This window comes from Capsicum annuum, chromosome 3 (genome assembly GCF_002878395.1).
Source record: "Capsicum annuum cultivar UCD-10X-F1 chromosome 3, UCD10Xv1.1, whole genome shotgun sequence".
In the NCBI taxonomy this organism is placed as follows: domain Eukaryota; kingdom Viridiplantae; phylum Streptophyta; class Magnoliopsida; order Solanales; family Solanaceae; genus Capsicum; species Capsicum annuum.
In genome coordinates, this window is record NC_061113.1 from 30,811,787 (window position 1) to 30,826,069 (window position 14,283).

The 14,283-nt window shown below is 38.7% G+C and overlaps 1 protein-coding gene and 1 non-coding gene across 3 annotated transcripts in view; one reads left to right on the forward strand and one right to left on the reverse strand.

Moving 5' to 3' along the window:
- LOC107855692 overlaps window positions 1–13,599 on the reverse strand; it is a 25,842-nt gene extending 12,243 nt beyond the window's left edge. Inside the window, exons 1-10 of one of the 2 annotated variants that reach the window (XM_016700702.2) lie at window positions 13,242–13,599; window positions 12,479–12,710; window positions 12,255–12,379; window positions 6,793–6,915; window positions 6,515–6,658; window positions 5,755–6,407; window positions 5,456–5,577; window positions 5,278–5,369; window positions 3,861–4,083; window positions 3,651–3,714 (exon numbers count right to left, since the gene is read on the reverse strand). In XM_016700702.2, coding sequence (XP_016556188.1) covers window positions 3,651–3,714; window positions 3,861–4,083; window positions 5,278–5,369; window positions 5,456–5,577; window positions 5,755–6,407; window positions 6,515–6,658; window positions 6,793–6,915; window positions 12,255–12,379; window positions 12,479–12,710; window positions 13,242–13,334 — 1,871 coding nt within the window. In that variant the 5' untranslated portion in view covers window positions 13,335–13,599. The remainder of the gene's footprint in view (window positions 1–3,650; window positions 3,715–3,860; window positions 4,084–5,277; window positions 5,370–5,455; window positions 5,578–5,754; window positions 6,408–6,514; window positions 6,659–6,792; window positions 6,916–12,254; window positions 12,380–12,478; window positions 12,711–13,241) is intronic. The other variant, XM_016700703.2, reaches the window with a different exon arrangement.
- On the forward strand, window positions 9,915–10,061 carry LOC124897492. Its single transcript, XR_007054208.1, has one exon. It is a non-coding gene; the product is annotated as a small nucleolar RNA snoR83 (small nucleolar RNA).
- Window positions 13,600–14,283: the final 684 nt, after the last annotated feature.

Genomic DNA, 14,283 nt, shown 5'->3' on the forward strand with positions numbered 1-14,283 from the left:
GGGGGGGGTTTATGGACCGGCGAGGGGGTATGAACCGGTGGGGGGTATGAACCGACGGGGGGGTCGGGTCAGCGCCGGAGGTCGGAGCCGGCGGTCGGGTCGGGTCGGCGTCGAAGGTCAGCGACGGCGCCGGGGACCGGGGGCCGGTGCGCTAGCGATGGAGAGAGGGTAGGGAGAGAGAGAGGGGGCCGGCGACCGGAGGTCGTGGCCGGTGGTCGGTCAGCGCCGGGGACCGGAGGTCGGAGCCGGCGGCCGGATCGGGTCGGCGCCGAAGGTCAGCGACGGCGCCGGGGACCGGGGGCCGGTGCGCTAGAGATGGAGAGAGGGTAAGGAGAGAGGAGAGAGAAGAGAGAGAACACCATTATAAACTAAACTATTAAATTCAAATAAACAGCTGTGACCAATCAAAATTTCGACAAACTAAATGAGCTACAAAATCAGAACCTCTAGTGATAAATCGTTTTCAATTATCAAGCAAACAAAAAGGCAATACTGACAGCTTAGTCTGGCAAGCAGCATCCCTAAAGCTGTCAAACTGATTTTCCTTGATAAACAAATAAAATTTATTAAAGGAAAGGCAAAAACGCACCCGCATAAGAGAGATATGGTTTTCCTGGACAACCCAATTTTCTATACAAATAAAAATCTCATGGTTGCACAAAAACGAAATAAGAGATAAAAGCTTATTCCTCAAGTATACGAAACTATGGTCATAGCCACCAAGTACCCAAAGCCAAAATTTTGAAGAATGGAGTTCGTGGACACAAACTACACTGGTGGCCACGACGTGCCCGACTTGGCATTTTTGTCCGAAATTTTGACGGGTTACAAGAAATTAGGTTGTTTCTCATTAATTTTAACTTTTGTTCACATGTAGAAGGCTCTCTTTTGCTATTTTGAGAAGGAAAAGGTGGAAGACAATGAAGTTCGCATTACTTTTCTTTATGTTAATTATTATGTTTATCTCCTCTTATTGTGAGTAGCTAAACTTAGATTCTAGGGTTGCAACCAAACCTAGTGTGTGATTCCTAGTGGGTCTAATTATGGTTCCAAACATAGATTCATTCCCCAATTCCCTAAGTTCTTGCTTGAGAAAGAGGAACTAAGGGTGGGTAAATTAGCTAACAAGAAATAGGTGAATCAATAGATTGATATGCTTAATTAATGGGTTTGAGCTAGAAACAACAATTACCCAACGTGGGTCACTAACCAATTGCCCTAATTCATTTTGAGAGAGTGATTTTGAGTTAGACCACTCAAAATCACTGAAATATTGAGTGGATGATCTAAATATAGATGACAATGACTTTTTTTTTTGGATAAATTAAAGTGAATTCATTAAGAAAAAAGCATCGGCAAGACGCAGTAGTTACAAGATGTAATTGAAGCTTACAAATAAATTCCTGGCTTTTATACAAAAAAACGACTATGCCAGAGCTACGGAGCTAAGGAGTTGAGACCCCATCAAATCATCTCAACTCCTTTCCGTCCAAATACTCCAAACCTAGATCAATTCAATATCAAGCCTAATCTAGTTACCCAATTGGAATTACACCTAGGCAAAGGAGCAACCCAAGATCTCAAAATTCACATTAGTCACAACTCTTTAGTTGACCAATTACAAACAAGTACATCTTTCACACGATACCCAAGATTTCCTGTGGAATTCGATCCCAACATTGATGGGTTCTATATTTGGCCGCAAAAGCTAAGCACCATGGGCATAACACACCATTAACTAGACACTTCAACAATGTAAAAAGTGGTGACTCATGTCTTCACCCAAGTTACTACACATGAAATGCCAACAAACACAAATAATCTTCCACTTCCACAAATTCTTAGCCATCAACAAGATCACCCCTCACGCAGCTAACCAGTTCAAAAATATACCTTTTTGATACCCTAAGATTTCCATACTTAGAGGTGTGGAGATGTTGACTTCTCCCTAGTCAAAAGCTTCTTAAAATAGGACTTGACAAAAAAAGTTCTCATTCCCATTTTCCAATCTCCATGCAATCATGACTACCCAATATAGTTCTTTTGTTAGTGAAGCAATTCAACCTTACTTTGAAATTTCGTGATCTCACAGTCTTAAAAGTTCATCCTAGATCTCAAATCCCAATGCATATCTCCCCCTTGCAGGCTTCATATGTTGGACGGGCATCTCATTTCGGTATGTAATTCACTAATTTGTACATGATTTTGAAATGTAATTCTCAAAGTGTTGCGTCTGAGTATCTATGATTCCAAGAACCTACCCCCCCCCCCCCCAACCCTAAACAATTGGTTCTTATTGAACTCTTCCTACTACTTCAGATTTTCATATTCGAATGAAGGCCGCACCAATTAGTGAGACTTTTAATTCTCCAACACCCCATATTTCTCCACAGTCGCCCCCCTCCAATAACCATTTCTCCTTTAGCCCAAATCTTCATAATCACTTTCCCAATAATGCCTCTTTAAAATCCTTAAATCTTTAATCACAAGTCCACCCCAACACTTCGGTGTCGTGACAATCTCCCAACTTACCAAGTGAAACCTTCTCTTCCCGCTGGGTGTATCCTTGGCATCAATCTTTGTCGATATATTAACCATGGATTTCAACGAGAACTTTTTATCAATATGCCTTCTTATGCACCCCTCCCCCCGGTCATTAAGACTTCTGTAGGAAATAACCATAATCTGGAACCCAGTGCACCATCATGAACCACCGAGACAAAAATCCCACCCACATTCCCTACTAGAGTATTTTAACTCTCACCATGCCATGCATGATGTGTGCATCGGGTATAAATACCCCGCATAAGTTTCCGACTTTCTTGAATAGTAGACCCCAAAAGTACGGGTTAAAAGGTTTTTTTTAAGGGGGTACTCCTAAAACTATTAATAGGACTTCCATTGTGAATATGTTTGTATTCATGTTCCTATTGTATTTTCACATTTAGAGAAAGAAATCAAAAATATGGCCAAGGAAGAAATCAAAAGATTTCAAATGACTCTACTTCTTCCCAACACTTTATATTACATTTAAATAAGAAAAACTTTGCTACATTTAAAAAAGAAAAATTTTGCGTATGTTTAAGATTAATGTAAGACAAATTCAAATTTTCTCTCTAATAACTAATGCTCCAAATGAACTTTTTGACAAAATAATTGGTCCATTTTTAGAAAAATAGTTCCATGAGACTTTTGAAGTTATTACAGATTCTACAGAGTAGCAATATCAGAGGGTGTACTACTACAAAATACTTTTATCTGCACATAAGACTGCTTAATTCATTCAACTAAAAAGAGTACGAGCACTATTAAACGCTAACTCAATTACATAAGTGACTAATATTCCAACTGATTCATAAAAAAGATTCATATATGAACTCAAGTAAACAGACTTAGGTAGCAACTAATTCCGAGACAAGCAAATTATATTTGTCCAAGTAGTACATTATAAGTATCAAAAAATACCAGGCAAATAGTGGAACTCAATAAGTCTATTCATATATGAAGATTTGAACAAGGAATAGTGTTTAAACAGCAAGTTTTCAGAACTGATTCAAAATGCATCATCAAGCATACCATATATGAGAATTAATGAGAGTACTGAACAAACATCACCAGGAAAAAAAATTAACAGAACTTATTGCAGTTACCTCAAAGGTGCTTGCAATGGAGAGAAGCCTGATGTTAAAGATCCGACGTACTTCACTCTATCGCCTGTCAAAATGACAGGTTTAGCATAAAGCACAAAACTCCACCTCAAAAGTATATTTTCTAACCCAATGTATATAATGATGTTTTCTATCTTTATCACAGAGAGAGAATACTCTAAAAGGAGGTCTCACTATGAAAGCAACAATTACCTTTCTTGAAACTGTAGCTTTTTGATGAGGCAGTAGATGCCTCCTGCTTGGGCTGAGCATGAGAACTTAAAATTGAACCACCAGTTATATCAGCCTCAACACTTGAAGCTGGCTTCTTATTAAGATGCAGTGCAGCCGCTTGCGCAGCACGTTTAGAAAATACACTACTTCTCTCTGGCTTTGAACTTACTTTTACAGGCTCGACATCTTTGGCAATTGAACCCTATATATTATTAAAGAAAAAGTAAATGAATTGCAGGATAACGCAAACTCAATTACATTCACCTGTTCTTATACAAATAATAACAGAAATTTTCGAAGTGTCCGTCCCTCCCATTTCACTTAACACTGCACAATAACTCTCAGGTGGGCAGCAGTTAAATTGATAAAATACTCTTCAAAAAGTCTGACCACCATCAATATGGGAAAATTTTTGCAAAACTTTAGGTTGGATTGCCCTGAGCCTGTCATCAAGCACCTTCCCAATTACTTCAAATCTGGCTTGCAATGGGAAGTGGATGCTTAGCGTTGATTTTTTTTTTTGATAACCGTGGTGTCCAGGCCAGCTTGCGTGCACCTCGACTAATTCCACGGGATACCTGCCACCTCCACCAGCAACAGGTACTAGGTACTAGGTGACTCTGTCCACCAATGCTAGAACAAAAGGGAAGAAATTACCTAGTGTTTGTCTCCGTTGGGAATTGAACCTGAGACCTCATGGTGCTCAACCCAACTTCATTGAATCGCTATAGTCCACACCCTTGGGTGCAGATGCTCAGTGTTGACTGACCGGAGCAAACTAACAAAATCCCTAAGAAACAAGAATATATCGTTGATTTACACGACAAACTAACAATTTTGCAACCGAAGTTCTGTCCCATGCTCTAATTCCCCATTGAAATGATATCCCTATTGATCTCGAGGTCGAGGCTCAAACAAAAATGCTTTCCTTTCTTTCCCCCTTACCCATGCTGTTTTTCCCTGATTCTCAAAGCCACTTTGCATATATTCTATCAGTAAGTCTAAATAAAACAAACAGAAATACATGAGGTAGTTGATCTCTTAATCGTTACACTAGAAAAAAGCAACATTTGGCCATTATACAAAGGAGCCCACGTTCTGTAATAATTTTACATAGAAGTTTTCCTTTTTTAACCCCAATGAAGAGGCTTTCCAATTTCCATTATTACTATGAAAAAATTGGAAAACAAAAAATGGCCTGTGATCCAAACAGTCTTAGCTTGTCGTGTATTTCTCGTATAGCTTTACACTACATTTCCACTATTCATGAATTAAGGTGGTAGGAAGTAAGATAAACCAATATGAAGGGCCATCTGGGGTGTTCAAGTGGTAAGAAAATATGAGCCCTTCAAATGAGGAGTATACACAAATGAGCCAAGTAACAGAAGAAACTTACACCAGGCAGCAAGAGAGAATCAACTATCAGTAGCTTAGCACCAAAGTATTTAGCAAGTGCTTTGGCCAATGTCTCCTGATAAATTTCTGAGCCTGTGATCAGCAAGTCAAAATGCGATTTTTAGGGCTGATTGAACTCAACAAAACTAGATTAAGTGATTTCTATGGGCAGCAACTACCTGCTGGACCTGATAGCAAAATTCTAGGGCATACTGTGGGGAGATCTGATGTATATTTTGCAAACTTGTTACACTTCAAGTGTATATAAGTGGAAGCAATCAGAATATTCTTTGTGTTTTCACTGTCATAGAAAAAAAATAGCAAGGACAGAAATCAATGAAACAAGTTCCAGAAATACACGAGTACCAACTTTAACTTGAACAAACTTAATGTTGCAGCAAGAAGTAATGAACAAGGCAATGAAAGCAATATCAACAAGAAAATTGGAGGGGAAAAAAAGAGAGAGACCAATATTTACCATAAATAATATGGAAAATTATCAAATGAAACCTCAATAGTGTTGAAATCAATTACTCCTTGCTCTAAGGCTTTTTTAAATGTTTGGCGTCTAGTTAAAGCCGAAACTGGAGGATCAAAATCCTTGAGTAGTTCTCGGAAATTCCTTTGCTCCTCGAAAATTTTGGAAATGCTACCACTCAAATCAAACTCAGACGCAGAAGATCCAGCAAGCACTCGAAGGAGAGGTCGCACCTTCCCTATTTCTGCATCAACTGAATCTAGTGCAACATTATCGAGACTCAAGTTACCATTTTCTACACCAGGAGATATCACATCATTCTTCTCATCCATCAACGCACCAGGTACATCATTACAATCAGAAGCATCCTTCATATCAGTATCTAAATAATCTTTCTCTCTCACTCCATTGACAGGGGGTAGTATTGGCACCTCTGAACCTTGTTTTAGATCCTTACCATTTTGAGATGATGGTGAGAGAAGGGACAAGTCTTTCCGAAGATTTGATAAAGATGCCAGGGTCGATGCAACTGCTACAGTGGAGGGATCCCCAGACCTTGCTTCAAGATGCAGTCCCTTGATTGATCCACTATGAGCTTCCACTACGCTAACAGGATGAACCAAACTCGGAGCAGATAAGTCATTATCAAATATCTAAAGTACAAGTCAAGGAAATGCTGGTAATTGCAGTTCTAACATCCAAAATGGATTTCACATTTTTACATGTATATGAACTCCCAAACACTATCAATTAAGGATACGTAAGCATGTTGACCAGATGAGCCAAAAATAACCTCATCGCCGCCTTTAAGAGGGACAGTAGAATTCTTCGGGTAGACCTTGCCATTAACTTGAACATCGCCTTTTTTCCCCGTAACTTCAAGAAGAGTAATGGATACCCCTTTCTAGTCATAAAGAAACCATAAACAGAATGAATAATGTAGTTTTTTAAACTACAAGTGGGGAACAATGTTAAACGATGAAGAAAAACTACTTTTGAGCCAGGATAAAATAGTGTCTTTAAAAAATGCAGGTTTACCTCTGTCTCAGTGTGCTTGAGACTGCATAAAGTTTTACTAACAGTACAATCTCCTATCCACAAGTCACTGCCACGGCCTTGACCTACAGTATAAGTTGGGCGATGCATGATAAAATGAGGATTCTGCAAAAGCAAGTAGAAGCTAATTAGCGTATTAGGTGGTTTAATTTCAGAAGAAAAACCATTAACGAGTTAGCATCTGGGATCTTGTTGATTTTTATTTTTTTTTGGAGGAAGGTCACTATTGCATTTCTATTAAACAAAAACTTAAACACCCAAAAAAGGTGTTGAGTTGATTTCTTTACAAAACAGTAAAAAGGTACCAAAAATCCCTGTCCAAAAATCTATATTCTTAAACATTGCCAATTAAGTCAACTACTACTTACCCACCTATATTCCGGATCTTGGATCTTGTTGATATTTGGTACGGTAAATATGTAAAGTGATCCCCGCCTACTTTTGGAAGTGAAAAGAACTTGATATAATGTACAACCATTTTGAGTACATTTACGTTTTTAACAGTATAAAGAAACTTTCTAATTGTCAACTTCCATAAGACTAATGTTGAGAGACAGCCAATCGAGTTGGCCAGGGCCAAGTCTCGTCTCCTCAACACAATAAAATAGAATTATCTCACAGGTTCACATATCAAAAGAAGAATTATAACCAGACTTAAGTTAGTGAATGATACCAAAGCAGTCTGGAGACATTATAAAGCTGCAGTCCAACTCGACTTTCACATGTTAGCTGCACCAACCCCACCATGTCTATATCTTTTATATTTTCACATTTTTTAATAATGTGGTGTTCGTGCTAGCTAGGGTGCACCTTGACTACTTCCACAAGGTACCTATTACCTCCCACCAGTACAGGTATTGATTAACTCTGCCCACCAAGACTTGGATATAGTAGACGGGAAGAAATCACCAGTGTTTTTGCCTCGGCTGAAATTTGAGCTTGAGACCTCATATGTCTCTTAACTCACTCCATCAACCACTAGGCCACATGGGTGCAAATAACTGTGGTGCAAAGACAACTTGCATTTCAGCACTCATCTCACCTACCTGGGAACTCATGCTGGTTTGTTGGACAACATTGAGACACTACCTCACACAATCTAATGCTTTTCTTGAAGTTCTTTTCCAGCACACAACACAAACTTCCACAGAAGCGAAATGGATTCTTCGCAAAATATGACCTTTTCCGAATGCCATCCATCCTTCAAGGTTTCAGAAGCTCTGAGAAGTTGGGAAGAAGCCGGCTCAGTAGCAAAGGACAGAAGTAGATGGAGATTTATCCCGGCATGTATTTGGTGGACAGTGTGGAAGGAGAGAAATTCAAGGCGCTATGAGGGTATAGAGAATGATCTGCAGAATATTAAGCTAAATTTCATCTTACTGCTTTGTTTTTGGTGTAATCAGATTTACTCTAATGATACTATATCAATCATTGATGCCCTTGAAGCATTATAGACAAGAATAGGAGCATCTAGAGTTCAAATTGTACATATGGTCTCAGTACTACCTAAGTACTACTGTTTTGGATATAATATAAAGTTACTATTCTCAAAAAAAAAATCCACCCTTCTATGAACAAGTCTTCAATTAAGTTTATCAAAAGAAAAAACTAGAAAGAACAACCAAACAAAAACAAAAAGAATATCTTTAATCAACAATGATTATCAAGACTCCACAACTACAACAACAACAACAACAAACCCAGTGTATTCCCACATAGTGAGGTCTGGGGAGGGTAAGATGTACGCAGTCCATACCTCTACCTCTAAAGAAGTAGAAAGGTTGTTTCTGATAGACCCCCGGCTCGAGACACGGAATACTAAACAAATTCATAGTAAAGCATGGAACAAGATGGCATAACATAAATACGACACCCACAAGTAATAGTAACCAGAGAAAAGTAAACGGATTCGTAATAAAGCATGAAACAAGGTATCATAACAAGAATAATACCCCCACCAAGTAATTCCCTACACTAGCGACCCAAACTGACCCTAGCCTTTTGCCCTAATTCGCGTCTTCCAGATCTCCCTATCTAGGGTCATGTCCTCAGTGAGCTGTAACTGCTCCATGTCCCGCCTAATCATCTCTCTCCAGTACTTCTTCGGCCTACCCCTACCCCGCCTAAAACCATCCAAAGCTAGTCTCTCACACCTACGAACCGGGGCATCCATGCCCCTCCTCATCACGTGTCCGAACCATCTCAATCGAACTTCCCGCATCTTATTCTCTACTGGAGTCACACCAACCTTCTCCCTGATAGTCTCATTCCAAACTCTATCCCCCCTAGTCAACCCACACATCCAACGCAACATCCGCATTTCCGCCACCTTCATTTTTTGAATATGGGAATTCTTAACTAGCCAACACTCCGCTCCATACAACATGGCCGGACGGACTGCCACCCTGCAAGACTCCACAACTACATTTAGAAATTTAATACCCCCATACCGGACTACAGATCCACATATAATCTTTTTTTATACAACTTTGCAGAAGACAAAAAGTAGGAAGATCCCTAAACCAGACTGGCCCAATCATTCTGATTTTTCCTAAAAGTTATGCGCTAGATGCCCTGATTTTTGTAGTTTTTCAGTGTTGCATCTGATTGAGTGGCTAGTCTGTATATATCTGGCCATAGTATCAACCGAATTGGCCTGGCCAAATATCTTTAATGTCGCATAAACGTTTCCGACTTCAAACTACAGAAAAGTTAAAACTCCTTTCAAAGAGTCCATGCGAATGGCAGTGGTTCATGCATTATACCACCTTATTCCCAACTAACTCCACAGTCTCCACATTGTGAAAGAAAGCTACAGTGAAGCCATCCAGACCAGGCATGTTATCTCCCAAGAAACTTCCCAGAGCTTGAGCACTTGAAAGTAAGAACAGTAGGCTGAATAGTTTCTCCAAATCCTCCCTATAGTTAATTGTTTGTGTGTACGAAAAGTAACTTTGTTCAACATCGGTTCCCAAATCTTCCCTCTCCTTATAGAAGTTGCAATAATAGTTGACAGAACGCTCCTAATATCTTCCTACTCTGATACCTCCCTTTTATCAATAATAAGACACTTGACCAAATTATTTCTTCTTTGAGCATTAGTCATCCTAGAGAAGAACTTCATTTCGCTATCGCCTGTTATAACCATTTAATGTGAGATTTCATGGGAGGCATATATTGATATTGGATGTTTGCTGACAGCACCTTTCTTTTCTCCAGGGGGTGTTTCAATAATACCTCTCCGTACACATAAACTTATCTTCATTGTTTGATCCAACAACAACATACCCAGTATATTCCAAAAAGCGGGGTCTTGGGAGGGTAAGTGTACGCAGTCCATACCACTACCTCAAAGGTGAGATAGAGAGGTTGTTTCCAATAGACCCCCAGCTCAAGACAAAAATAGGCTAGAAAAGAAATAGTAAAGGAACAAGAAGCAATAGGTTTTAACACACCAAATAATAACATAAACAAGGCTATCACCAAGCAATACAACAAATGATAACACACTCTGAAACACGACTAGCCCTATGAGTACTAGCACAAATAACAAAACAAAGTCCTCCTACCTATTCCGACCTACTTACCTTCTACCCTAATTCACCACCTCCACTCCTTCCTATTTAGGGTCATGTCCTTGGAAAGCTGAAGTTGCTCCATGTCATATCGAATCACCTCCCTCCAACATTTCTTTGATCTACCTTACCTCTACCTCGCCTGAAACCATCCCTCACCAACCTCTCACACCTCCGCACTGGGGCATTCGCGCACCTCCTCATCATATGCCCGAACCATCTTAACCTCACTTCCCGCATCTTGATTCCCACCGAAGCCACTCACTACATATCACTTTTTGATGGTTTCTCTTGTAATTTCCTCATCCACACTTAGGCCTTTCCTTTCATCCTTTTAATCCAGTAACTTCAATGCCCAATGCCCAGAATAGGTTCGTTTAATCTCCATAATCCCAAAAACCTCTTTCTTCCATTTCTCCGATCATTCTACTGCAACTTCCCTTTTCTCACCAATACATTGAAGTCATCCTGAAATGGAGTACCTACACCACACCAAGAATTCACGTCCGCGTTAAAAAGCTAATGTTCTACCTACATATTCCAAATCTGAAGGGGACATGAAGCCAAGAACCTTGTGCATGACTATTAACAAATGAAAACAACCATACTCTCTGTAAGCGTCTTCTCTTTTAAAGAGAGAGACGATGCTTGTTTTAATTTTAATTAAGTATGGCTCTTCTTTTTGAATTTTTGGAGAATATGCATCTAGAGAGGCAGTTGTGAAACTGTAGCTACCCCTATTATATTCTGCAATACCTTCATGGTTTAAGGAAATGCATTTACTTCATCAACCAAAAGTAAGGAAAAAGATGTCTGAAATCGCCTCAGTAAATCCTTTTGGATGAAATGAGAAATTTTTCCTCTCATCTTGTGGAGATCAGAAAATGATAAGCTATGGACTCTCCCATTTCTCCATGTGAATTTTGCTTCAATGCAAGTTGATAGTATTAATTCCTGTCTTCCGCATATCTAACAAAAGGTATGCCCTCAAGAATGATAAGATACAAACTACCCAGGAATGCCACTTCCAACATACTTCATATTGTTTCTCCCAAAGCTCCCTCGTCGTTGATCAGCAGTTCATGTATGCAGTTACTGTAATCCTCGAGAAACCACAAAATTTCTTTGACACGTTAGAAAGTGCATCTCGAAGAATGTGTCCATGGAAAAACCTTATACTTTCGAGCATCCTTTTGTCCCACTTTATTAACTCTCCTGACATCTATTTACCAGGAAAGTCCAGTTCACGAATCTATTTTTCCATAACAGTGACTTCTTTAAAAATAAAGATTTCCCCATAACGGTTATATTTGCGGATCAAAAAGAAAGGTTTCTCCATAACAATGATACTATAGTATTTCATACATCTTCAGTCCCTGTCTTTGCCAAATTTGGTCCCCAATTCTTCAACGTGGCTTTCACTACCACCCTTTTCAAGAGATCATTTACACTCCTCGTGTTCAATGTCATAACGTTCCTCCCCTGGCTTGTTGGAAGATCATATAGCCTATTGCATCCTCCCCTGGCTTCCCCTGTCCACATTACACTAGAAGATTGATCTTCTGAATTCACTCTCTTCCCTTTTCCTCAATTTCAGATTTTACCGCATCCATATTTTTTTCAAGTTGTTCTAAACTTGAACTTCCACTCACTTGTTACGTAGCAATGAGCTAGATAATGGGTTACTATTTAGGCGCCAAATCATCAATATTCCACAATATATGTCCTACTTATTCATCTTAAAATTCTTCTGGAATCTTTACTACTTTACCCAGTTATAAGAGTCGAAAAAAATCATACAGAAAGCTTCAAAAGAAAAACCACCGGCAAGAGTCAAAGATATACAGAAAGCTTAAAAGCAATACTTACCTGAGAGCACTGCGAAAGAAGTTTACCCCATGTAGCACCACCATCAGATTTCAGCTGCCGTTTCTTTCCGCGATTCAATGTGGACCCATTTGACTTGGCCTTCTCCACATCAATAGCAGAATCACCTAAGACCCATCACACAAAAGTTCAAGAATCCAACCAAAACATCCAAAAAGTTCAATTTTTTGATAAAGTTGAAGCACATGCAAAGTAAAAAAACGCACCTAAAGTCATCGGTGATACCAAAGGCTCGTTTGCCCCTTCAGTTTCCATTGGTTTATGTGCCACAGCCGCAGCAGGAACAGCAGAAGCATCCGATGATTTCAATACACTGGCACCAGCAACATCAGCTGATCGAACCTCCTGCTCAGCAGATTCAGGCCCTGAATCATTTACTCCACCCTGGGATTTCTCCCCAACAAGGGTATCATTAGTCGATGACAATGCTTCCACCGCCTACAAGGCGGATCAAATTACATACAAAATTCGAACAATGCAAGAAACCCCAAATTCAAAAGCTTCTGAGTCCAAGCTAAATTAGATAGAAAATTCCAACAACTCACAAATCCCAAATTCAAAAATCCAAGATTTTGAGTAAAGTTAATTAATATATACGAATTTCCAACAATTCAAGAAACCCCACAAGTAAAAAAAATCCAAACTTTAGAGTCTCAAGTTATATTACATACAAAATTCCAACAATTCAAGAAACCCCACAAGAAAAAAATCAAAAGATTTTGGGTAAAGCTAAATAATACATACAAAATTCCCAGAATTCAAGAAACCCCAAATCCAAAAAAAATCCAAGATTTAGAGTAAATTTAAATCACATACAAAATTCCAACAACCCCAAATCTTTTCTTGCATGTTTTGGTCAAACCCCAAAATCTGAATCGATAATCAGATACACACACACGTATGTATATATATATATATATATATATATATATATATAAGAAGAAGAAGAAGAAGAAGAAAGAGACTAACCTTAGAGCGTTTGCCATTATTCTGAAGAGAAGATGAAGATGGAGAAGAAAGCGGACGCTTTGATGAAGAAGAAGTTCTTCTGGTTTCCACCATGATTTTGCCTTCGTACAGATCCGATTTAGAGAAAAATGAAGCAAAAGAAGGCGATATGGATTTGTGTTGTGAGAGGAAAAAATGGTGAATTGATTGCGTGAAAATCAGTTATCCAAGCTCCGTATGTTGCTGAATTTACATGTATATTTATAGCTGCCAAAGCTTTTCAAATGGCAACTCCAAAAAACCAAAGGACCAGCTAGCTACCTAGTAGTAGTAGGAATGATTATTTATTTATTTATTTACTACAATAAGGTCTCTCTCCTTAATGAAATGATCAAATTGGGGCTTGGACTATAAAGGAATGCTAATCACTCCTCGTTTAGTGATAAGAATTTTTTATTTTTTTTCCGGAAAAGAATTTCACTTTATTTCAATAAAAGATGTTTGACTATAAGAATTTCAAATATAATTTTAAGTTGTATTTGAAAAAGTAAAAATAAATAAAATTTATTTTTGTTTTTTTCAATTCTACTTCTATCACAAAAAGTTCAAAATAAATTTAATTTATATTCATAATCAAACACAACCTCAGCTTCAATTTCAATTCCTACTCCAAGAAAAATTAGATTTGCATTGCTTAACACCTTCTTAATCCACTCCTCACCTTTTAAATTTTATTTCGAATTAGCATTTTAGATCGGCAAAATGACATTCTGAACCCCTGTACTATGTCAGTTTTGTAAGTTGGACGTTTCTACTTACATGTTTGTCATCTGAATCCCTGAACCTATTAAAAAGCAAATTTTTAAACCCTTTGTCGGTCTACTCAGCTGTGCGTGTTGCACAATTGCTGCCACGTCATTAATTTTGTGTAAAATAATTTCCACTTATGAAATGACGTGTGTAGAGTATAAATAGTACAATTTGACCTAAAATTTAGGTCATGTTAGGCCTTCTTCTTCGCCTCTCCTCTCTCTCTCATCCGAAATTGAAAGATTAGCATGAT